The following is a 25,276-nucleotide window of genomic DNA, read 5'->3' as shown; positions in this document are numbered from 1 at the left end:
AGATAAGAAAGAGCATGGCATTTAGTTTTGTCATATTTTGATCCAGCGAATATTTCAAAATACCTTTCAGAAATCTACAATAACAAAAAAGACTTAAGAGTAAGATAAAGAACAATTGTTGAACATTGTATGTAGGAGGGACCAGGTAACAAAGTAACAAAGTAACACTATTTATATAATTAGGACTAACTTAGAAAGCTGTTATTCAATGTGCTAATGCTTGGTTATCTACATGCCGTGGAAGTTTTGCCGAAACCCATAAATTATTTTGTGTTGTATTTACAAAAAAATATATTTTTCAGGTCGAATTCTAAATATTCTTGCCTCTTCTCTTTCTTGATTATTGACCTGCGGAACATTCCCCATGTAATTCATTCATATATCATTTTTAGCAGTAAAAATGTATTTTGATTGGTATAGTTGATGACAATAATTAATTATTCATCCAAAATAATGTACAACTCCAGAGTTCTTACATACTCCTTGTTGAATTTCTTTGGCTTGCTCTGTAGCCCTTAAATGATTTAAGCTATTAACACGAAACCAACTTCCGATGTGCAGAATACTCCAACTTAGATTGTTGAGGAAATCTTTTTTTGTAGCATTTATTATTTTTAACTGAAAAGGGTACATGGACTTGAATGGTAAAAAAAAAATCTTCATGTGACACTTATCTCCTCTTACACCACTTCTTAAGCTATCAATGCCAAACCAACGTCGAGATGTTCAAACTGACCCAACTTAAATTGATTGGATTTCAAATTTGGATCATTTATACTTTTTGAACTATAACTGTTTTAAATGTTAATAAAAGCTCCATTAGCCTTTTTTACTTTTTAAACATTATGCATTTAACATTTACATAAATAACATGGGTTGGAATGAGAACCACAGTAATACAGTTGTGACTATTTAAAATGGTCTTCCTCCTAGGTCATTTAAGCTATAAGACCAACTGTAAACCATTCAGGGCATCCTAAACTTCAAATGATTTCATATCTTTATCAATTATAACTATATAAATGTGCATAAATTAGGATAAAATAGCTCACCAACAGTAACCTTTAAACTGTTCAAATTAGAGACACAAAACCAACTTTCACATGTTCAGGCTATCCTAATATCCAATTCAATAATGTTGAAACATGCATTATAACTATTCACAGTTGTATATATTTGCATAAAATAACTCAACAACAGTGACTCTTGAACCGTTCAAGCGAGAGACATCAAACTAACTTTCTCATGTTCAGGCTATCCTAAATTTAAATTCTTTAAAACTTGTATGAACTATAATTCCACATATGTGCATGAATTAGCATAAAATAACTGTCACACCCTGACCATAGTTTGCTTTGTATGTTTCTATGTTTTGTTTGGTCAGGGTGTGATATGAGTGGGCATTCTATGTTTCATGTCTAGTTTGTCTAGTTCTATGTTTGGCCTGATATGGTTCTCAATCAGAGGCAGGTGTGAATCATTGTCTCTGATTGGGAACCATATTTAGGTAGCCTGTTTGGTGTTGGGTTTTGTGGGTGATTGTTCCTGTCTCTGTGTTTTTGCACCAGATAGGGCTGTTTTGGTTTTCCACGTTTATTGTTTTGTAGTGTTCATGTTTAGTTGTTTTATTAAAACATGAATCTCAATAGCCACGCCGCATTTTGGTCCGACTCTCCTTCTCACCAAGAAAGCCGTTACAATAGCTCACCAACAGTAACTCTTGAATCATTCACACTATAGACACCAAGCAACTTTCACATGTTCAGGCTATCCTTACTTCAAATTCTTAAATATTTTTTACGTTAGCTGTATACATTTCCATACATTGGCATAAAATATCCCACCAACAGTCACTCTTGATCCGTTCAAGCTAGAGACACCAAACCAACTTTTACATGTTCAGCCTATCCTATCCTACCAACCAATCGATCATTCACAAGCTAGCATGCACACCACATTTTCTTCAGGATGTACTTTTCTAGTTATTGTTGTATTTTCACACAAGACTCAGATTAGACTCAGATTAGTAAAAACAGAGTAGCCAAAGTTTATACATTTTATATATAAAATACTTTTAGCTGTGAAAAATACAAGAGCGACAATTCACTTCCACCACTTTTGGTTGAATTGTAAACAACTCGTCTTGTCCTAGTAACATATTGTTATATATATACACAGGTGGTATATCAACTTCAATATTACAGATTGTGGCTTCTATGAGTGTAATTGTCTGCATCATTTCCAATCCCCCATATATTTTTTTGTAAAAAATAAATTAAATAAATAATAAAAAATGTGTGTATGTGTATATATATATATATATACACACATGTACCAGTCAAAAGTTTGGATACACCTACTTATTCAAGGGTTTTTCTTTACTTGTACCATTTTCTACATTGTAAAATAATAGTGAAGACATTAAAACTATGAAATAACACATATGGAATAATTTAGTAACCAAAAAAGTGTTTTACATATCAAAATATATTTTAGATTTTAGATTCTTCAAAGTAGCCACCTTTTGCCTTAATGACAGCTTCGCACACTCTTGGCATTCTCTCAACCAACGTCATGAGGAATGCTTTTCCAACAGGCTTGAAGGAGTTCCCACATATGCTGAGCACTTGTTGGCTACTTTTCCTTCACTCTGCGGTCCAACTCATCCCAAACCATCTCAACTGGGTTGAGGTCGGGGGAGGTCATCTGATGCAGAACCATCACTCTCCATCTTGGTCAAATAGCCCTTACACAGCCTGGAGGTGTGTTTTGGGTCATTGTTCTGTTGAAAAACAAATGAAAGTCCCACTAAGTGCAAACCAGATGGGATGTCATATCACTGCAGAATGCTGTGGTAGCCATGCTGGTTAGGTGTGCCTTGAATTCTAAATAAATCACTGAATGTGTAAACAGCAAAGCGCCACCACACCTCCTCCTCCATGCTTCATGGTGGGAACCACACATGCGGAGATCATCCGTTCACCTACTCTGCATCTCACAAAGAAACGGCAGTTGGAGGCAAAAATTGCAACTTTGGACTCATCAGACAAAAGGAAAGATTTCCACCGGTCTAAAGTCCATTGCTCATGTTTATTGGCCCAAGCAAGTCACTTCTTTAAATCAAATCAAATCTTATTTTTCACATGCGCCGAATACAACAGCCCTAAACAACAATGCAGTTCATTTTTTTAAACTAATTATAAAATTAAATTAAAATAAAGAAAACAAAATAAGAATATAATGAAAAAATGTTAAATATTTAAAAAACAGAAATACCCCCCAAAATTATGAGTAAAAAAATAAGAATAAGAAAATAGAGGTTTAGTAGTGGTTTCTTTGCAGCATTTCGACTATGAATGCCTGATTCACGCAGTCTCCTCTGAACAGTTGATGTTAAGATGTGTCTGTTACTTGAACTCTCTGAAGCATTTATTTGGGCTGCAATATCTGAGGCTGGTAAGTCTAATGAATTTATCCTCTGCCTCAGAGGGAACTTTTCGTCTTCCTTTCCTGTGGTGGTCCTCATGAGAGACAGTTTCATCACAGTGCTTGATGGTTTTATGCGACTGCACTTGAAGAAACGTTCAAAGTTCTCGAAGGGTTCTGTATTGACTGACCTTCATGTCTTAACTGTTGTTTCTCTTTCCTTATTTGAGCTGTTCTTGCCATAATATGGACTTGGTCTTTTACCAAATAGGGCTATGTTCTATATACCACCTCTACCTTGTCACAACACAACTGATTGGCTCAAACGCATTAAGAAGGAAAGAAATTCCATAAACAAACTTTTAACAAGGCGCACCTGTTATTTGAAATGCATTCCATGTGACTACCTCATGAAGCTGGTTGAGAGAATGCCAAGAGTGTGTAAAGCTGTTATCAAGGCAAATGGGTGGCTACATTGAAGAATCTCAAATATAAAATATATTTTGATTTGTTTAACACTTTTTTTGGATACTACATGATTCCATGTGTTATTTCATAGTTTTGATGTCTTCACTATTATTCTACAATATAGAACATTAAAATAAAGAAAAACCCTTTAATGAATAAGTGTGTCCAAACATTTGACTTGTACTGTATATGTATTTTTTTATATTTATATGTATTTTATACTGTATATGTATTTTTTCCCCTAACCCTTCCACCCCTCCCCTAATTGGAGTAAACTAATGGACAACAATACTTAGACTTCTACATCCAGCTTATACACATTTATATATGATATATATATATATATGTATATATGTATATGTGTATATATATATATATATATATGTATATATATATGTATATATATATATATATATGTATGTGTGTGTGTGTGTGTGTGTGTGTGTGTGTGTGTGTGTGTGTGTGTGTGTGTGTGTGTGTATATGTGTGTGTATATATATATATATATATATATATATATGTATGTGTATATATATACATTTTACAGACACAGTATACTTTACATTAGTTATATTTTGTTTGTTTTTTTTGTCCCATCCTTCAGCTACCCTCAACCCCTCCCATCTATCTCTGAAGACCATCCAGTTTTGATTTCTAGTTGCCATATACTGTTCTGTGTGATGACCTTTCTATTCTCATAATTTCTACAGATTGTAAACTTCATTACAGTGTATAATGGTAGCTAAGATATGTGTGTTTGTATAAAAAGATAATGAATCTACATCAAATATTATTTTCATACTAAACAAAAGCTTAAACTGTTACTTTGTTCCCAGGTCTCCTCTAACTTATATAATAGTGTCACACATAGAAGTCCATCCTCAAGGTGTACAGAAGGTGACAGCTGTGTTGTTGTTTCATACACTCTCAATAACTCTAGCCCTCTTAATAACATCACCACATACAGTATAATCCAAGGGTTCTGCATCCAACAAGTTGCGTCCAGTGTATTGCAGTGCTAATGTAAAGTGAGTGGCTGGGGGTGTTGGGGTGATGATGTGAGCAGGCTTGGATGGTTGGGAGGAATTAGGCCTCAGGGTGACTGCTCTGCTGTAAGGGCACAGTCTCCCAGCTGTTCTCCACTCCAATGACAACATACTTATGGGGAAACCCCTTCATCAGGTATCCCACTGTCTCTCCTCAAACCCTGAGTCCCCTTAGACAGTCCGTAAATAGAGCGTCCTTCAGCCCCTCTATCCACCTATACCAGCCCTGGGCCCTTTAGACCCTATGGCCAGCTGAACAAGGAGCTCCTGTCCCTGGGAGGGCAGGTGAAACAAGGGCAGCCCTTGGAACAGCTCTGGGAGACCCCTTTCACTGCTGAGGGGCTTGGCAGAATGGGCCTCAAAGTGGACCAGGAGGAAGCGCTTTCCAGCGCGCCCTTGCTGCTGGTCCACCTTGATGCAGCTCAGAGCGGCACTGAACACGTCCGCGTATGGGGAGGACAAGCCCTGGAGAAGCCTCTTATACTCCCCCTCCTCCTCCACTCCCTGGGCTATGTCCCTTCGCTGTTGGCCATGCTCGTCCCACTGTTGGCCCCAGTCCTCTGCCTTCTTCCAGGCTGCCTGCGTCAGTACCAGTAAGGCCCGGCCCCCCTGGCTGTCCATAGGCTGCAGCTGGGAGTGCAGCCAGGGCAGGGGCCCCAGAGAGCACAACTCAGCCCGACTCCACAGGTCCACGGACACACTGAGGCCCCTGGCACGCAGAGAGGAGCCAAGCTCACATACCAGCTCTGACACAGAGTTATCCACATCCGGCGGGCTCAGCAGCACCACGTGGCCCCTTATGGGTACTACGGAGGGAAGGAAGTAAGGAAAGAAGGAAGGAAGGGAGGCAAATGGCAGGGGGAGTTAAATACATTAATTTTCCATTGTTTTGTCAAGGATTATTGCTAGATAAATATGTATCTTCTTTATTTTACATGTTGTACATTTGGACTATGAGAAACCTGCTTACGTTGATCACACTCCTTCTGGTGCCATTCCCATGCCCACCCTGTTGGAGAGACAGAAATGTAATATGATACACCCTGACATGGTTCTGTAACACAGAGGCCCTTGTGTCATTTTCAGTGAGTTTTTTTTGTCCTTTACAAAAAAAACTTTGACCATTGTCCCCCCCCCCCCCCAAATTCCTGACTGTAGTAAACAGCACCCACCAGAAAAAAAAGTCAGAGAGAAACATGAATAGAGCTATAAAAAAGAAAATTAGAATACAACAAAAAAAGTTTGAATAGTGCTATTGAGAGAAGTGGGAGCCTGAAGAATACGCACAATGGAAAAGACATCGGATTTATTGTCTTTCTCTACATATTGATCTCCTTTAAAGCTCCCCCTTTCTCCACTATTAATAATTAATTGGCGGGAGGCAGAGAGCATATTTGTGGTGAGAATAGCTTACCCCTCACTTCACCACAGAGTAGCGCAATAACGCAGTCCTAACACAATGTAACTCCTTTGGACTTTTTTTGTCTCCACACACAGTGCCTTTTCTTGTGTTTAGTTGAGGGAGATCTGACCAGAATGACTCACGTTTCAGTTTGCCATGCAGGAAATAGAGACAAATTCCTGCTAGGCCGACGAGCATCAGGGTGACCAGGACAAGCAGACTCCAGCGCCAGTGCCACCATCTGGCTGAGAGGGAGAAGTACAGATATGAATTATTTCCCAATCCTCAGAATATCTTGTTATCAGTCCCTACAGGTAGGCAAAACAGAACAATCACATTTTTGTGAACATTTGTTTTATAAAGCACACAAGTAAATACTTGATTGATGATGAAGATTTAAACATAACTGCCTTCTTTTCACACGCGCATACAATCAGAGAAGTGTTCAGGAAATGGTACATGGATCAGTTTTAGTAGGGTCCATATCAACTTTGATAATTCAGCCCTCTCCTAAAATACTCACAGTCAATGGGACAGAAGGGGCCAAGCTCACTGTTCTTCCCTTTGACCTTCACCTGCAAGGATGGAGACACACACACACACACACACACACACACACACACACACACACACACACACACACACACACACACACACACACACACACACACACACACATTTACTATAAGATGAGCCCCATCATGCTACAACGGGATTCAAGTTCAATATTAGAGTCAAGTCCCCTACAGAGTCAACCAGTAGAAGTGTCTTACCATCACACAGAGATCAAGGCCAGGTTTGACATCCTCAAACACACCTGGCGTCAGCTGAAACAGAAGGGGAAAAAAAATCATTCAATCAAAAGTCATCTGTTTTATCCATATATCACCAGACCATAAAAACACAAAACCAATTGATACAAATGATGAGAGCACATCCCCATGACAAAAAGGACACTAAAGATGCACCAATAAAAAATGTGAGGCACCGATCAAATGCTCCAGTATACACACCCAGTGTCCCCTGTCAAGTTCCCTCCATATGTCATTTGACAGACGCTGCCTAATGTCCCCCAGCTCTCTGCATCTATCCTTGTCCACGCCTGCATCTCTCTGGCAGGGCCACACTTCAGCCTCCACCCTACAGGGGGCAGTCAGGTTCCAGGACAGCATTGCACCGCCACTGTTCATCTGGCCTCGCACCACAGATACGGACACATTCTCCCATAGGTTCCTCTGGAACAGCTCTGGAAGAGAGCGATGCAGGTATAACATACTTTATAGGGGAGTTACAGAAGCAATGGGAATCAACTCCATGACCCACATTCATGACTGTCATAGTGAAACACGTGTAACAAGGAGGACGCTGCATGGTTCATCTCTTACCGGTGTTGTTCCTAAAAGGACAGTGCCTAGATCGACGAGACCTCTCGTCTCCTTTATCCCACCACAACTGAAACACACACAACACACACACACACCAATTACACACAAAACCGGAGAACTCGAGTGAGCAACACAAAGGGGATAATGTTGTCAGTTAGACTGAGTTGGATGTGTGAGGGTGTAGTAATATCACAACTGACAAAAGTAGGCCCGATACAGATTGATAATAACTAAGGGGGAAATGGCAACAGTACCTGGAAGCACATGCAGGGGGTGACAGAGTGCAGTGGAAGGGACTTCTCTTTCCAGGTCTGTAGGACAACAGACAACATGTTATCATCGAAGAGGGAAGAGTGAGGATCTGAGAAAAAGATTGCATATAAATAAATGAGTTGGGAGGAAAGCCAAGTACAACACGGACCCTGCACATTCCATTATGTTCATGTTGTAGGCACATTTCTAGTTGGTAGGGGCTGTCCTCTTCCTTTGCGACTTGCAGCATCACCTCACGTCTCTCCGGATCAATTAGAGTGCTGAAACTGGGGACTGACAGACACACCGGCAAATTAGAGAGCAGCAAATCCCAGCCATTTACTCTAATTCCAGATTTGCACATGTCTAACCATGTATCTCACTTCATAAACCAGAGTCATTACAGAAAAACAGAATAAATGGTCATGAATAAAATATATATTGGTTTGGAATTTGAATAGTCCCCTACAGATGGTTAAAATAGGCTCACCTGACTATCAACAAATGTTCAACTATCCACTAGCCCTAACATTAGTCTTAACCCTAACCCTGACCCTAACTCTAGCCTGAACCATAACCCTAACCCTTTGCCGAGCCTTGACCCTACCCCTAACCATAGGAAAGCTGTTGCATTTCAACAGGGATGCAATTGATAGTGTGTTGAATGTCTGAGCATCAATAGACCCTCTATTGGGGACTATCCATTAAAGTAAGACCAATATTGTCTGCACACAGGACTGAGGAGGTGCAAGAATCATAGAATTAGAATGATTAGAATGGGATTTACACCAGATTGAATGCGATACATCCTGCTTTAACTTCCTGCTTTAGTCCTGTGGGTATACTCCTGAATAGGTACAACCACTCTAGTACCTATATTTCTATGGCATTAACATTATGGAAACAAAGGAACATAGAACATGTGACTCACCTTCACATTCCTCTACAACTCCCTGTGAGGCGGATGAACACACTAAGGACAGATAGGGACAACTGATATCAGATGCTAATCAGTTGGAGCCTCAGAGGATCATTAGCAAACAAATATGTGTTGGCATAACCTGTTTGAACTCTACGGGAATTCCAAGACCGTACCTTCATCCACTGACGGAAGCATCACAGTCGAGTGAAGGTTGCAAGCATACACAGTCACCTGACTGCTGAAGGACAGGGCATTAGACTCAAGCAGCAGTGACAGCCAGGCCTGCTGGGGATACAGGAGAGCATGGAGATGAATCGCAAAACATGCTCACACACTCACACACTCACACACTCACACGTGAATTCATATGGAACATACCTTTGATGAAGCCTGCTCATCCGGAGCAGCAGGGATCACTGTGAACTCGAGCTTTTTGCACAGAGGCATTATTAGCTGTGGCACAGTGTAACACACACTCACATACGATGCTGAAACACAGAGAGAGCCCAGTTGACCGTAGGAGTGACGACGACATGAGCAATAAACCATGCATCAGAAGCTAATATGGGTACACTTTCCACATTGTGTTTCACATTGTAACCGCAGAGGTTGAAATTGACAAAAAGGGTGTGTAGGTTGTTCACACACCTGTCTGGTCGTTTCTGGGCTGGATGTCAAGGCGAATGTGTAGGCAAGGTCTGCATGCCGTGTCCTGTCTGCAGCACAGCACAGGCTGCCCCGCCAGCCCTTTTACATCCACAGGACACTTTTGGATCGGAATCCCAGCACATGCCTTCACTGTGCAGTTCGAGAGACCCTGGTGAGATAGAAGGTAAACAGTTTATACCGTTGTACGTAAGTACTACGCCATGTTTATCTATACAGACACAGTGATGACCACCCACCGAAAAGTATTATACTGTAGTGTAGTAATCCATACATACAAGGTCACTAAATAACTACTGATTAGTACTACAGATGTAAGATCTTAATTTGATCACTTTTTTGCTGCTGAGAATTTTCCCGCACCGCAGTAAATGTAAACTTGTAGTGTATTTGAGTTCCAAAAAGGCTTCTAAAGTTTTCAATTTCCAATTTTCAATTTCGGATTTGATTTGCCCTGAAAAAAAGTATCAACCCCTACAAAATTGTCCATTATTTTAACATTTCCTGTTGCTGCAGGATTATTTTCCTACGGTAGCAAACTGGCTCAAATTAAGATCAACACCTGCAAACTTTATTCATCCATACATACAGAGTGACTACACAAATGTCAATAAGTACTATACTGTATTCATGAATACAAACATACAGTACCAGTCAAAAGTTTGGACACACCTACTCATTCAAGGGTTTTTCTTTATTTTTGTTACTATTTTCTACATCGTAGAATCATAGTGAAGACATCAACACTATGAAATAACACATATGGAATCATGTAGTAATTAAAAAAGTTAAATAAATCAAAATATATTTCATATTTGAGATTTATCAAAGTAGCCACTCTTTGCCTTTGACAGCTTTGCACACTCTTGGTATTCTCTCAACCAGCTTCATGAGGTAGTCACCTGGAATGCATTTCAATTAACAGGTGTGCCCTGTTAAAAGTTAATTTGTGGAACAATATTCCTTCTTATTGCATTTAGGCCAATCAGTTGTGTTGTGACTAGGTAGGGATGGTATACAGAAGATAGCCCTATTTGGTAAAAGTAGAGCTCAAATAAGCAAAGAGAAATGACCGTCCATCAAAGTTTCAGGAACTTTGAATGTTTCTTCAAGTGCAGTGGCAAAAACCATGAAGTGCTATGATGAAACTGGTTCTCATGAGGACCACCACAGGAAAAGAAGACCCAGAGTTACATCTGCTGCAGAGGATAAGTTCATTAGAGTTACCAGCCAGAAATTGCAGCCCACATCAATGCTTCAGAGAGTTCAAGTAAAAGACACATCTCAACATCAACTGTTTAGAGGAGACTGTGTGAATCAGGTCTTCATGGTTGGACTGCTGCAATGGACACTAAGAAGAAGAAGAGACTTGCTTGGGCCAAGAAACACGAGCAATGGATATTAGACTGGTGGAAATTTGTCCTTTGGGCTGATGAGTCTTAATTTGAGATTTTTGGTTCCAACCGCATTCTCTTTGAGACACGTAAAGTAGGTGAACGGATGATCTCTGCATGTGTATATCCCACCGTAAAGCATGGAGGAGGAGGTGTGATGGTGTGGGGGTGCTTTGCTGGTGACACTGTGATTTCTTTAGAATTCAATGCACACTTAACCAACATGGCTACCACAGCATTCTGCAGCGATGCGCCATCCTATCTGGTTTGCGCTTGTGGGACTATCATTTGTTTTTCAACAGGACAATGATCCAACACACTTCCAGGCTGTGTAAGGGCTATTTAACCAAGAAGGAGAGTGATGGAGTGCTGCATCAGATGAGCTGGCTTCCACAATGAAAAAGCATTCCAGGTGAAGCTGGCTGTTTGAGAGAATGCCAAGGGTGTGCAAAGCTGTCAAGGCAAAGGGTGGCTACTTTAAACAAATCAAAATATATTTTAGATTATTCAACACTTTTTTGGTTACTACATGATTCCATATGTGTTATTTCATAGTTTGGATGTCTTCACAATTATTCTACAAATTGTAAAAGTAAAGAAAAACCCTTGAATGAGTAGGTGTGTCCATACATACATGCATACATACATATGTGACTACACAACTACAAACTCACCTGTTGTGGGATCAGTTTTAATCATGACTGACATTCTCTCTCTCTCTCTCTATATATATATATATATACAGTATATACACTGCTCAAAAAAATAAAGGGAACACTTAAACAACACAATGTAACTCCAAGTCAATCACACTTCTGTGAAATCAAACAGTCCACTTAGGAAGCAACACTGATTGACAATAAATTTCACATGCTGTTGTGGAAATGCAATAGACAACAGGTGGAAATTATAGGCATTTAGCAAGACACCCCCAATAAAGGAGTGGTTCTGCAGGTGGTGACCACAGGCCACTTCTCAGTTCCTATGCTTCCTGGCTGATGTTTTGGTCACTTTTGAATGCTGGCGGTGCTTTCACTCTAGTGGTAGCATGAGACGGCGTCTACAACCCACACAAGTGGCTCAGGTAGTGCAGCTCATCCAGGATGGAACAGAAATGCGAGCTGTGTCTGTCAGCGTAGTGTCCAGAGCATGGAGGCGCTACCAGGAGACAGGCCAGTACATCAGGAGACGTGGAGGAGGCCATAGGAGGGCAACAACCCAGCAGCAGGACCGCTACCTCCGCCTTTGTGCAAGGAGGAGCAGGAGGAGAACTGCCAGAACCCTGCAAAATGACCTCCAGCAGGACACAAATGTGCATCTGTCTGCTCAAACGGTCAGAAACAGACTCCATGAGGGTGGTATGAGGGCCCAACGTCCACAGGTGGGGGTTGTGCTTACAGCCCAACACCGTGCAGGACGTTTGGCATTTGCCAGAGAACACCAAGATTGGCAAATTCGCCACTGGCGCCCTGTGCTCTTTACAGATGAAAGCAGGTTCACACTGAGCACATGTGACAGACGTGACAGTCTGGAGACGCCGTGGAGAACGTTCTGCTGCCTGCAACATACTCCAGCATGACCGGTTTGGCGGTGGGTCAGTAATGGTGTGGGGTGGCATTTCTTTGGGGGGCCGCACAGGCCTCCATGTGCTTGCCAGAGGTAGCCTGACTGCCATTAGGTACCGAGATGAGATCCTCAGACCCCTTGTGAGACCATATGCTGGTGCGGTTCGCCCTGGGTTCCTCCTAATGTAAGACAATTGCTAGACCTCATGTGGCTGGAGTGTGTCAGCAGTTCCTGCAAGAGGAAGGCATTGATGCTATGGACTGGCCCGCCCGTTCCCCAGACCTGAATCCAATTGAGCACATCTGGGACATCATGTCTCGCTCCATCCACCAATGCCACATTGCACCACAGACTGTCCAGGAGTTGGCGGATGCTTTAGTCCAGGTCTGGGAGGAGATCCCTCGGGAGACCATCCGCCACCTCATCAGGAGCATGCCCAGGCATCGTAGGGAGGTCATACAGGCACGTGGAGGCCACACACACTACTGAGCCTCATTTTGACTTGTTTTAAGGACATTACATCAAAGTTGGATCAGCCTGTAGTGTGGTTTTCCACTTTAATTTTGAGTGTGACTCCAAATCCAGACCTCCATGGGTTGATAAATTTTATTTCCATTGATGATTTTTTGTGTGATTTTGTTGTCAGCACATTCAACTATGTAACGAAAAAAAGTATTTAATAATAATATTTCATTCATTCAGATCTAGGATGTCATTTTAGTGTTCCCTTTATTTTTTTGAGCAGTTAATAAAATAATTTGTCCGTAATTAATATCACCTGATTGAGCTGATCATGTAAATGTAATTAACTAGAGTCGGGCACTGCAAAATAGTTATCTTCCAAATAAACTCTTAAAACCTGTTATGGCTGCTGTCCCCGTACAGGGACCAACATCAGGGGAATTTTTAGTGACAACTAAAAATACAATTTCGTAACATTAAACATTCTTGAAAATGCAAGTGTCTTACACCCTTCAAAAGATTAGAATCTTGGTAATCAAACTATGTTTTCCAATTTAAAATAGCTATTACAGAGAACAAATCCCATGCTTTTGTTTGAGAAGAGCAATCAAGAACAGAAACATTTTCCGCCATGACAGATTTTACACATTTACATATGAATGTAAAATTACGACTTACATTCTGATATCTTGCTCTTATTTATCTTCCTGAGTATCGCATTGATCAAATGAAGTGCAGTTTTCTCTGATAAAATCCATTTTTATAGCCTAAATCTAAACATTTTGTAAACTATTTGTGCAGTGAATTCTATCTCTATCAATTTTTTTACAGAGCATTCGGCATGATTCGCCCCTGTAAACAATCGTTTATTTCATCATGGTGGGTTTCAGTGCATTCCTCTGGATGTTTGCAACACAGTCAAACCACATTGTTTTTTTTGCGGGGAGAATTGACCAAAGTGAGCTGATTTGAAGACAACGATAAATGACTACCTGACACACTAATAATTTTAGCAAAGCTTCATTGACTATATTTCTGCCCAATGACCACTGATCTTCTTGAAATCTAGCTGGGTAGATAGCCAATGAGCTGAGGTAAACGCCAGTATGTAATGGTTTGGGGTTGGACCACAATTCCTTGGTCGTAATCGCACTCGCAGGGAACTCCATTTTTGCCTTGACAATCAGAGGGGTTGCTGTAAGGCTTTTTACGCGCAGCTGTATTTCGGAAAGTTGTAGTTTCAACGATTTCATTGAAGATATCCTGGCGAATACTTCATGTAAAGCGAAGTCAAACTCTAAAGTAAAAGTGAAAGTGAGACAGATTTTTTGTTTGAGGAATCTTGGAGTGTTATGATTCAAACGAACTGAGGAGCTGTTTCTGCAAGGATAGGACGTACTTCTGGACGGGTAAGTGCTAATGCCGTTTTATGAAATGTAAATATATATATATATTATATATAAAAAATATATATATATTTTTTGTAATGAAGTGTGTAGTTTGTTTTTGTGTGTGTGTGTGTGTGTTGGTTTGTTTGGGTGTGTGTGTGTATGTATATATACACAACAATGGCCGGAGTTGAATGGAACACCTTAGTGACTGTTCTCTCTGCTCTATACAATCAATACATATCTGTTTATTTTACGTGATGATAAAAGGCTCATACAATACAAATATTTGTTTTAATGTTTTCTTTCACAGTGATAGCGACTCCGACTGGGAGGCCCCGGTGCCAAGCTGCCCGCTCTACCTGTGCCCCCAGTGGTGTTCATATGCCACAGTTCATTACTGCAGGCATGACTGTGCCTCAGAGCCAAAAGGGCACAGCCTGGAGGCGTCGTTGTGTTCTGTGTCGCATGAAATGCACCACTTGTTCAGTTTGCCTCTGCTTTACATCAGAAAGAGACTGCTATGGGACATGGCACAGGCAGCAAGATATTATGACGAGGACTTCCAAGGGGGGTGTACTGTTTTTAAAATATTTATTTTCTAATATTTTTTAAAACATTTTTTGTGTGTGTGTGTGTGTGTTAGAATTGCTTTTTGATATGTTGTATATAGTTATTTGCACTGCTGTATATAGTTATAGGTCATTTCACCAATTTGGCCACTTGGGTACATTTGGGCAACTTGTGTGGGACACCTGGGTGACTTCATGCTAAATGTCATGTAGCTCACCCATTCCTGAAGTTATCAGTCTCAAACTTTGTCTTCCTCTTGTGTTATCCATCAAAATTATCTCCAGTATCCTATCTGACTGTGTGGCTATTCTAGTACATGTGAAAGATGATACTACAATAATAAAAAACAGAATACGTATGCTCTTTCTCTTTCTTTTCTTCCACCATATCAACTGTGTTATATTCTCCTACATTCAATTAACATTTCCACAAACTTCAGAATGTTTCCATTCAAATGATACCAAGAATATGCATATCCTTGCCTCTGGGGCTGAGCTACAGGCAGTTAGATTTGGATATGTCTTCAGGCGGAAATTGAGAACAAAGGGTTGCAGCCATAACAGGTTTTAATCAAAGAAAAAGACGAGTGGGTGCTCATCATGAACAAGATTGAACTAGTGGAAGGTGAGGAACGTATAGTTCAAATAACAAGAAAAACAGTGACCGAAGGGAGTAGCACCACGGTCATTAAGATTGATCCCACCCCTGCACCAGAACAGGAAGAACCTGAGACTACTAGAACAACGACAACAACGGTGGCAGCTGCTGTGAAGACCACAGTACCTACCACTAAGATAACATCAACTGCCCTTATCAAGAAGTTCACTGTACCCACAAAGAAACCTGAAGCATCAGAACCAGGAGGGTTCTTTACTGACATTTGGAACTTTTTGACAAACTCTAATGATATACCTCAAGACAAAAACATTGTTGAAGCGACAGATATCTCAGAATCAGAACCACTCAAGGACACCACACGAGAATAAGTAGTGAAGAACAAGTGTTATGAATGGGCTAAGTATACAGCCAAAATAAACATAGGATGGACAATTGTATTTTGTGTAGCAAATCATCTTTGTCTGATCTGTTGATAGTACCTGAACTTCATCATTTGAAGAATGTGTTTAATGTAAACTGTTCAATGTATTCAGAGAAAATTACAATCCTTTGTGTAACATAGAATGCAGTTTGGCACTAGGTAACACTAAAAGCAGAAGTGAATTCAATAAAAATATGTTGGGAGAACATGAATGTGTAACATAAGAACTGAATTGAATGATTCTCATAATGCTGGGTTTACTATTGTAAAAAGAAAAGAAAGAAGAAAAAAGAATGTTTCTACTGCTATGGAGATAATGGGACGGATGTGGGAAACACTATAGTTAATTGAATAAACTATTTGGGTGTTAGAAACTGCAGGAGTTAGTCAATTTGATAAAGTAATGATTGTGAAACACAAAGGTAAAATGTGGTAATATAACTCAAGTAACATCATATCTTGAAATGTTAAAGAATCAAGATTAAGGAATAGCTGATAGTTTCTGGATGTGTGGGCATACTACATATTCATTGCTTCTTCACAATATAATGATTGATTATAAGTGTTTTAGTCTTTACAGACTAGATCTTTTACTCCTATCTGTGTTTATGTATTGGAGATGTTTGGTCCAGGTGATTTGTACACTTTAATTTTGACAATGTTGTTGTCGACTGTTGGTATTGGCCTCCACCCCATATGTCCTTTTAATGTAGTTTTTGGGGCTAAATTAGCCCCAGATGAGGGATTTGTGGGAGCAAAAGGTACATATAGGGACAAACATAATACTATTGAGCAAAGAAAGGTGTACATTAGACCACAAGAGGAAGAGGACAAACTTAGAGTGCATTTGCCATTCTGGTAAAAACAGGAAACCAAGAAATAACAGACATAATGGCCAAAGCCATAAAATGCATAAATGTTTAGGGTAAAATGTATTGTCTATTGTATAGGACAGGAAACCAAAGTAAGGCCATGAGAGCATAGGACAGCTGGACATACCAAGGTCAGAGGGACACACAAAGGAGGGGGTCAGCCAAATGACCAACGGATGGACTATAGACATAGGACATATATTTTTAGGACAGGAAGAGAAGAGACACATAGTCTACTAGTCCTAATAAAGACAGACATACAAAAGAACACACCAAGCTAAACAAAAGGGGCCCATAGGATAAGATGGGCATGTATTAAGAGGTCAGAGGTCCTGCCACCATTATAACTTAATTGAAAGCAGATTTGGGCGTGAACAAGCAGGAAGCACAGATTGAAAGATAATGGTGGCAGATGGACTGAGGGAAGTAACTTAGTTTGCATGTGAGATGGACTCATATGTTAATTGTGTATAAATACAGAGCCAGTGCTCAGGAAAAGTGTGTGTTCCGCGGACCATCTAGGCTTCTGATATGTTTGTATCAAAAGCCAATATTGAATTCACAAGTTCTTGTAAGTGTTATATTTTGTAACGATCCTCCACGACAGTATCACCCTTTTTTTCGATGTTCGCTTAACCTTTTGTAACTAGGGGGCAGTATTTTAATTTTTGGATGAAAAACGTTCCCGTCTTAAACGGGATACTTTGTCACAACAAGATGCTCAACTATGCATATAATTGACAGCGCTGGATAGAAAACACTCTGACGTTATATTGTCTGTGAGTGCAACAGAACTGATGTTACAGGCGAAACCCAGATAAAAATCCAACCAGGAAGTCCCCATATTTTGAAAGCCCTGCATGCCAATGACTCCTTATATTGCTGTGAATGGGCTACGAATGAGCTTACGCTTTCTACGTATTCCCCAATGTGTCTACAGCATTGTGACGTCTTTTTACGCATTTATGTTGAAGAAAATCCGTAAGGGACCACATTGAGCAAGTGGTCACATGATGGCTCCCGCAGAAAATCTTGCGTAAAGTACTGAGGTAGCCATTATTCCAATCGCTTCTAATGAGAAACCCATTGTCCCAATGGATATATTATTGAATAGATATGTGTAAAACACCTTGAGGATTGATTCTAAACAATGTTTGCCATGTTTCTGTCGATATTATGGAGCTAATTTGGAAAAAAGTTGTAGTTGTAGTGACCGCATTTTCGGAGCTATTTCACCTACAAAAATAATACTTTTGGGAAAAAAGGAACATTTGCTATCTAACTGAGGGTCCCCTGAGTGAAAACATCCGAAGTTCTTCAAAGGTAAATTATTTCTTATTTTCGTGAAAATGTTGCCTGATGCTAGCAGAGCCTAGCATAGCATTATGCCATGATAAACTTACACAAATGCTTGTCTAGCGTTGGCTGTAAAGCATATTTTGAAAATCTGAGATGAATATGATAGAATGATGATAGAATATAACACAATAGATCTGGTAAAAGAAAATACAAAGAAAAAAAACTGTTTTTTTCTACCACCATCTTTGAAAGGCAAGAGAAAGGTCCCAGTTCCATTCAATTAATTCCGATGGTGTCCGCAAGAGGAAAGCAGTGTATGTGCAAAGTTAGTGTGACATTTAGTCTGAAGTCACCCAAATACATTTGGGCAAATCGTGAAGGAGATACTTGCATTCATATTACATTTTTCTGCAAGAATATTGTCAAATCTGTATACTTTGATTTTGATTTAGCTTTTCCAGTATTAGTAGCCATATTATAAGTTCAACATTTGCAAAACAACCAGTTTTCATACCTTGGTAACTCTGAAAACTCTTAAAAATGTTGTACAAAAGGCATGCTGTCGCACAAGGTTAGTGGATACATTTTATGACATATACATGGTTAGCTAGCTTTGTTTGACCCCGATTGGTGCTTATTTGACAGAGTTAGAGTCGTTCAAGTGAAGACCGCCCGCGTCATTGGCGTGCCATGAAGGCGTCGCTCTCTGACCAAATATGGTGTCCTATAGGATATACTACACCCCTAATTATATAGTGGTGTCTGGTTACGTTCTAGGATCTCTGGGGAATATATACGAACACGATTTGACTCGTTGAAACAACTTTTAGGGTGTGATTTTCACAGATTCCTTTCTTTGCAAAATTGAAAGAGTGGAAATACAAAATCAATCGGGCATGCTATATGTACCTTTTTAGGATATGAAAAATGATTAAATCTAACAAAACAACACTTCATCTTATCTCTGGGACCCTTTGGATGATAAATCAGAGCAAGATTTCAGAATGTAAGTACACATTTCACCTTCAGAGGTGAATTTATCAAACCGACAGCGGTGAAAAAGTTTTTTGTTGTTAGGAGCTCTCCTCAAACAATAGCATGGCATTTTTTCGCAGTAATACATTCGGTAAATTGGACAGTGCAGTTACATTAACAGGAATTTAAGCTTTCAGTGGATATAAGACACTTACGTGTACCAACATACAGTGGGAGAACAAGTATTTGATACACTGCTGATTTTGCAGGTTTCCCTACTTACAAAGCATGTAGAGGTATGTAATTTTTATCATAAGTAGACTTCAACTGTGAGAGACGGAATCTAAAACAAAAATCCAGAAAATCACATTGTATGATTTTTAAGTAATTAATTTACATTTTATTGCATGACATAAGTATTTGATCACCTACCAAACAGTAATATTTCCATCTCTCACAGACCTGTTAGATTTTCTTTAAGAAGCCCTCCTGTTCTCCACTCATTACCTGTATTAACTGCACCTGTTTGAACTTGTTACCTGTATAAAAGACACCTGTCCACACACTAAATCAAACTCCAACCTCTCCACAATGGCCAAGACCAGAGAGCTGTGTAAGGACAGGGATACAATTGTAGACCTGCACAAGGCTGGGATGGGTTACAGGACAATAGGCCAGCAGCTTGGTGAGAAGGCAACAACTGTTGGCGCAATTATTAGAAAATGGAAGAAGTTCAAGATGACGGTCAATCACCCTCGGCCTGGGGTTCCATGCAAGATCTCACCTCGTGGGGCATCAATGATCATGTGGAAGGTGAGGGATCAGCCCAGAACTACATGGCAGGACCTGGTCAATAACCTGAAGAGAGCTGGGACCACAGTCTCAAAGAAAACCATCAGTAACACACTACGCCATCATGGATTAAAATCCTGCAGCGCACGCAAGGTCCCCCTGTGCACGCCAGCGCATGTCCAGGCCTATCTGAAGTTTACCAATGACCATCTGGATGATCCAGGGTAGGAATGGGAGAATGTCATGTGGTCTGATGAGACAATAATAGAGCATTTTGGTCTACACTCCACTCGCCGTGTTTGGAGGAAGAAGAAGGATGAGTACAACCCCAAGAACACCATCCCAACCGTGAAGCATGGAGGTGGAAACATTATCCTTTTGGGATGCTTTTCTGCAAAGGGGACAGGACAACTGCACCGTCTTGAAGGGAGGATGGATAGGGCCATGTATCGCGAGATCTCGGCCAACAACCTCCTTCCCTCAATAAGAGTATTGAAGATGGGTCTTGGCTGGGTCTTCCAGCATGACAACGACCCGAAACACACAGCCAGGGCAACTAAGAAGTGGCTCCGTAAGAAGCATCTCAAGGTCCTGGAATGGCCTAGCCAGTCTCCAGACCTGAACCCAATAGAAAATCTTTGGAGGGAGCTGAAAGTCTGTATTGCCCCGCAACCTAAAGGATCTGGAGAAGGTCTGTATGGAGGAGTGGGCCAAAATCCCTGCTGCAGTGTGTGCAAACCTGGTCAAGAACTACAGGAAACATATGATCTCTGTAATTGCAAACAAAGGTTTCTGTACCAAATATTAAGTTTTGCGTTTCTGATGTATCAAATACTTATGTCATGCAATAAAATGCAAATGAATCACTTAAAAATCATACAATGTGATTTTCTGGATTTTAGTTTTAGTCTCTCACAGTTGAAGTGTACCTATGATAAAAAATTACAGACCTCTACATGCTTTGTAAGTAGGAAAACCTGCAAAATCGTCAGTGTATCAAATACTTGTTCTCTCCACTGTATGTTGTGTTTGATAAAGTTCATAATTATATAAAAAAAAGTTTACATTGGCGTGTTACATTCACTAGTTCCAAAAACAACAGAAATATTCATCATAAACGTAGATGATAATACAAGTTATACACATGGAATTATAGATATACTTCTCCTTAATGCAACCGCTGTGTCAGATTTCAAAAGAAAACAGAAAAATATATCCATGCAATAATCTGAGACGGCGCTCAGAATAATAGTCACATAGCCGTCATGATGGAGTCAACTATAACCATAAATTACATGCTAAATATTCTCTTACCTTTGATGATCTTCATCAGAAAGTCTCCCAGGAATCCCAGGTCCACAATAAATGCTTGATTTGTTCGACCATGTCCATTATTTATGTCCAATTAGCTACTTTTGTTAGCGCGTTTGGTACACCTATCCAAACGCTGGAGCTGGTCCACAGTTTCTTTGGACAAAAACTTCAAAAAGTTATATTACAGGTCGAAGAAACATTTCAAACTAACTACAGAATCAGTCATTAGGATGTTTTTAACATCCAGCTTCAATAAAGTTCCAACCGGATAATTCCTATGTGTCTAGAGGAAGAATGGAATGCAGGAAGAAATCATGTTCTTTGCGTGTGAGCTGGAACTGGCACTCTGCCAGTAGCCTGATGCATTCTGTTCTTATTCAGCCCCACTTCACAGCAGAAGCCTCATTCAAATTTCAAGACGGTTGACATCTAGTGGAAGCCCTAGGAAGTGAATCTTCATTCATATCTAACCGGGATTTCAAAGGGGAATGGTTGGAAAATATACCAGCCTCAGATTTCTCACTTCCTGTTTGTATTCCTTCTCAGGTTTTTGCCTGCCATATGAGTTCTGTTATACTCACAGACATCATTCACAACAGGTTTAGAAATGTCAGTGTTTTCTATCCAATACTAATAATAATATGCATATATTAGCAAATGAGACTGAGGAGTAGGCCGTTTATTTTGGGCAACTTATTCATCCAAGCTACTCAATACTGCCCCCAGCCATAGGAAGTTAAGGAAAAGTTTATCTAACGTTCCATGTATAATAGTCGTATATTTATCAATGTTTATTATGAGTATTTCTGTAAATTGATGTGGCTCTCTGCAATATCACCTCATGTTTTAGAACTACTGAACATAACGTGCCAATGTAAACTGAGATTTTTTAAAAATAAATATAAACTTTATCAAACAAAACATATATGTATGTCGTAACATGAAGTCCTATGAGTGTCATCTGATGAAGATCATCAAAGGTTAGTGATTCATTTTCTCTCTATTTCTGCTTTTTGTGACTCCTCTCTTTGGCTGGACTTGGTGGTGTCCTAACAATCGTTTATGGTGCTTTCGCTGTAAATCCTCTTTGAAATCAGACACTGTGGCTGGATTAACAAGAATTGTATCTTTAAAATGGTGTATAATACTTGTATGCTTGAGGAATTTTAGAGATTCATGTTGTTTTGAATTTGGCGCCCTGCACTTTCACTTGCTGTTGAGGTTCCGCTAGTCCTAGACAGGTAAATTAATTAAGGGACCAAGTGATTGGCAAGTGCAACTCAAATGTGTTGTGCAAATGGTTTCTGCATGAAAGGGACCTCACTCTCATCGCAATTCAACAGGAAAATGAACATTAACCTCTTACATCTATGGGGGCGCTATTTCATTTTTGGATGAAAAACGTTCCCGTTTTAAACAAGATATTTTGTCACAAAAAGATGCTCGACTATGCATATAATTGATAGCATTCGAAAGAAAACACTCTGACGTGTCCAGAAATACCAAGATATTCTCTGTGCGTGCCCTGGAACGTGAGCTTCAGGCAAAACCAAGATGAGATGGCATCCAGGAAATGACAAGGATTTTGAGGCTCTGTTTTCCATTGTCTCCTTATATGGCTGTGAATGCGAGAGGAATGAGTCAGCCCTTTCTGTCGTTTCCCCAAGGTGTCTGCAGCATTGTGACGTATTTGTAGGCAGATCATTGGAAGATTGACCATAAGAGACCACATTTACCAGGTGTCCGCCCGGTGTCCTGCGCCGAAATTGGTGCGCAAAAGTCACCTGCCAGTATTTTCCCATGCGATACAGAGAGGAAAGCAAGCTTCCACGAACTGCATATCAATGAAGAGATATGTGAAAAAACACCTTGAGGATTGATTCCAAACAACGTTTGCCATGTTTCGGTCGATATTATGTAGTTAATCCGGAAAAAGTTTTACGTTGTAGGTGACTGAATTTTCGGTTCGTTTCGGTAGCCAGACGCAATGTAGAAAACGGAACGATTTCTCCTACACACAGACGCTTTCAGGAAAAACTGCGCATTTGGTATGTAACTGAGAGTCTCCTCATTGAAAACACCAGAAGCTCTTCAAAGGTAAATTATTTTATTTATTTGGTTATCTGGTTTTTGTGAAAATGTTGCGTGCTAAATGCTACTCAAAATGCTATGCTAGCTTTGCATACTCTTACACAAATTAGTCAATTTCTATGGTTCAAAAGCATATTTTGAAAATCTGAGATGACAGTGTTGTTAAGAAAAGGCTAAGCTTGAGAGCAGACGCATTATTTTCATTTTGTTTGCGATTTTCAGAAATCGTTAACGTTGCGTTATGCTAATGAGCCTGAGGCTTTAGTCACAAACCCGGATCCGGGATGGGGAGTTTCAAGAAGTTAACAACCCAGACGGGAATGGAACAAAATAGGACAAAGTCTAACAACATTTTCATCTTCATCCAAGAAAGTCAAGCCATCTAAGGATGACTAAGCTGTTACATATTGTCAGGAGGGCCATACTGGACAGGAATGTACCATCACATAAGGTAAACAATGCAACACAAATGGAAAAGACGGACATTTCTCCTAAATGTGCAGGACAAAGACAAAACTGATTGTAAATCAAGTCAAAAATACACCTGCTATACAAAATGACAAAACAGACAACAGTAATGATTTGAATTAAAAAAATGGAAAATGTATATATCTGACATGGAAAATATATATATCTGACATGGAATATACAGTGCCTTGCGAAAGTATTCGGCCCTCTTGAACTTTGCGACCTTTTGCCACATTTCAGGCTTCAAACATAAAGATATAAAACTGTATTTTTTGTGAAGAATCAACAACACGTGCGACACAATCATGAAGTGGAACGACATTTATGGGATATTTCAAACCTTTTTAACAAATCAAAAACTGAAAAATTGGGCGTGCAAAATTATTCAGCCCCCTTAAGTTAATACTTTGTAGCGCCACCTTTTGCTGCGATTACAGCTGTAAGTCGCTTGGGGTATGTCTCTATCAGTTTTGCACATCGAGAGACTGAAATTGTTTCCCATTCCTCCTTGCAAAACAGCTCGAGCTTGGTGAGGTTGGATGGAGAGCATTTGTGAACAGCAGTTTTCAGTTCTTTCCACAGATTCTCGATTGGATTCAGGTCTGGACTTTGACTTGGCCATTCTAACACCTGGATATGTTTATTTTTGAACCATTCCATTGTAGATTTTGCTTTATGTTTTGGATCATTGTCTTGTTGGAAGACAAATCTCCATCCCAGTCTCAGGTCTTTCGCAGACTCCATCAGGTTTTCTTCCAGAATGGTCCTGTATTTGGCTCCATCCATCTTCCCATCAATTTTAACCATCTTCCCTGTCCCTGCTGAAGAAAAGCAGGCCCAAACCATGATGCTGCCACCACCATGTTTGACAGTGGGGATGGTGTGGTCAGGGTGATGAGCTGTGTTGCTTTTACGCCAAACATAACGTTTTCCATTGTTGCCAAAAAGTTCAATTTTGGTTTCATCTGACCTGAGCACCTTCTTCCACATGTTTGGTGTGTCTCCCAGGTGGCTTGTGGCAAACTTTAAATTACACTTTTTATGGATATCTTTAAGAAATGGCTTTCTTCTTGCCACTTCCATTAAGGTCAGATTTGTGCAATATACGACTGATTGTTGTCCTATGGACAGAGTCTCCCACCTCAGCTGTAGATCTCTGCAGTTCATCCAGAGTGATCATGGGCCTCTTGGCTGCATCTCTGATCAGTCTTCTCCTTGTATGAGCTGAATGGTTAGAGGGACGGCCAGGTCTTGGTAGATTTGCAGTGGTCTGATACTCCTTCCATTTCAAAAAGTTTACAGTTGACATTATTCTGTTGTCATTAATTCACTAAAGATCTGACCGGTTTATTGATAGTTCTATTCATAGTTGCTTGTATTTTCAGTCGTCCAGATTTGTGTACTTTTAGTCCATCTGATTTGTAGATTAATGTATAGAGTACTTCTCTCTTTTTGCTTAATTAAAGAGTTTGTTGT

The 25,276-nt window shown here is 40.0% G+C and overlaps 1 protein-coding gene and 1 pseudogene across 1 annotated transcript; both read right to left on the bottom strand.

The window, feature by feature from the left end:
- Positions 1-25,276, bottom strand: part of LOC135539671 (ERC protein 2-like) — a 364,220-nt pseudogene that overhangs the window by 253,966 nt on the left and 84,978 nt on the right.
- On the bottom strand, positions 4,449-9,887 carry LOC135525501 (uncharacterized). The gene is made up of 13 exons (XM_064953175.1): positions 9,550-9,887; positions 9,280-9,389; positions 9,075-9,186; positions 8,911-8,952; positions 8,149-8,273; positions 7,982-8,038; positions 7,728-7,794; positions 7,311-7,588; positions 7,116-7,169; positions 6,866-6,917; positions 6,486-6,587; positions 5,911-5,949; positions 4,449-5,746 (listed from the first exon to the last, which is right to left on the bottom strand). Exons 2-13 carry the CDS (start codon positions 9,346-9,348, stop codon positions 5,148-5,150), a joined length of 1,596 nt encoding a protein of 531 aa, XP_064809247.1. The 5' UTR covers positions 9,349-9,389; positions 9,550-9,887; the 3' UTR covers positions 4,449-5,147.

Source organism: Oncorhynchus masou, chromosome 5 (assembly GCF_036934945.1).
Source record: "Oncorhynchus masou masou isolate Uvic2021 chromosome 5, UVic_Omas_1.1, whole genome shotgun sequence".
Classification (NCBI taxonomy): Eukaryota; Metazoa; Chordata; class Actinopteri; order Salmoniformes; family Salmonidae; genus Oncorhynchus; species Oncorhynchus masou.
The sequence above is the reverse complement of the archived record's forward strand: the minus strand, read 5'-3'. Positions and strand labels throughout refer to the sequence as shown.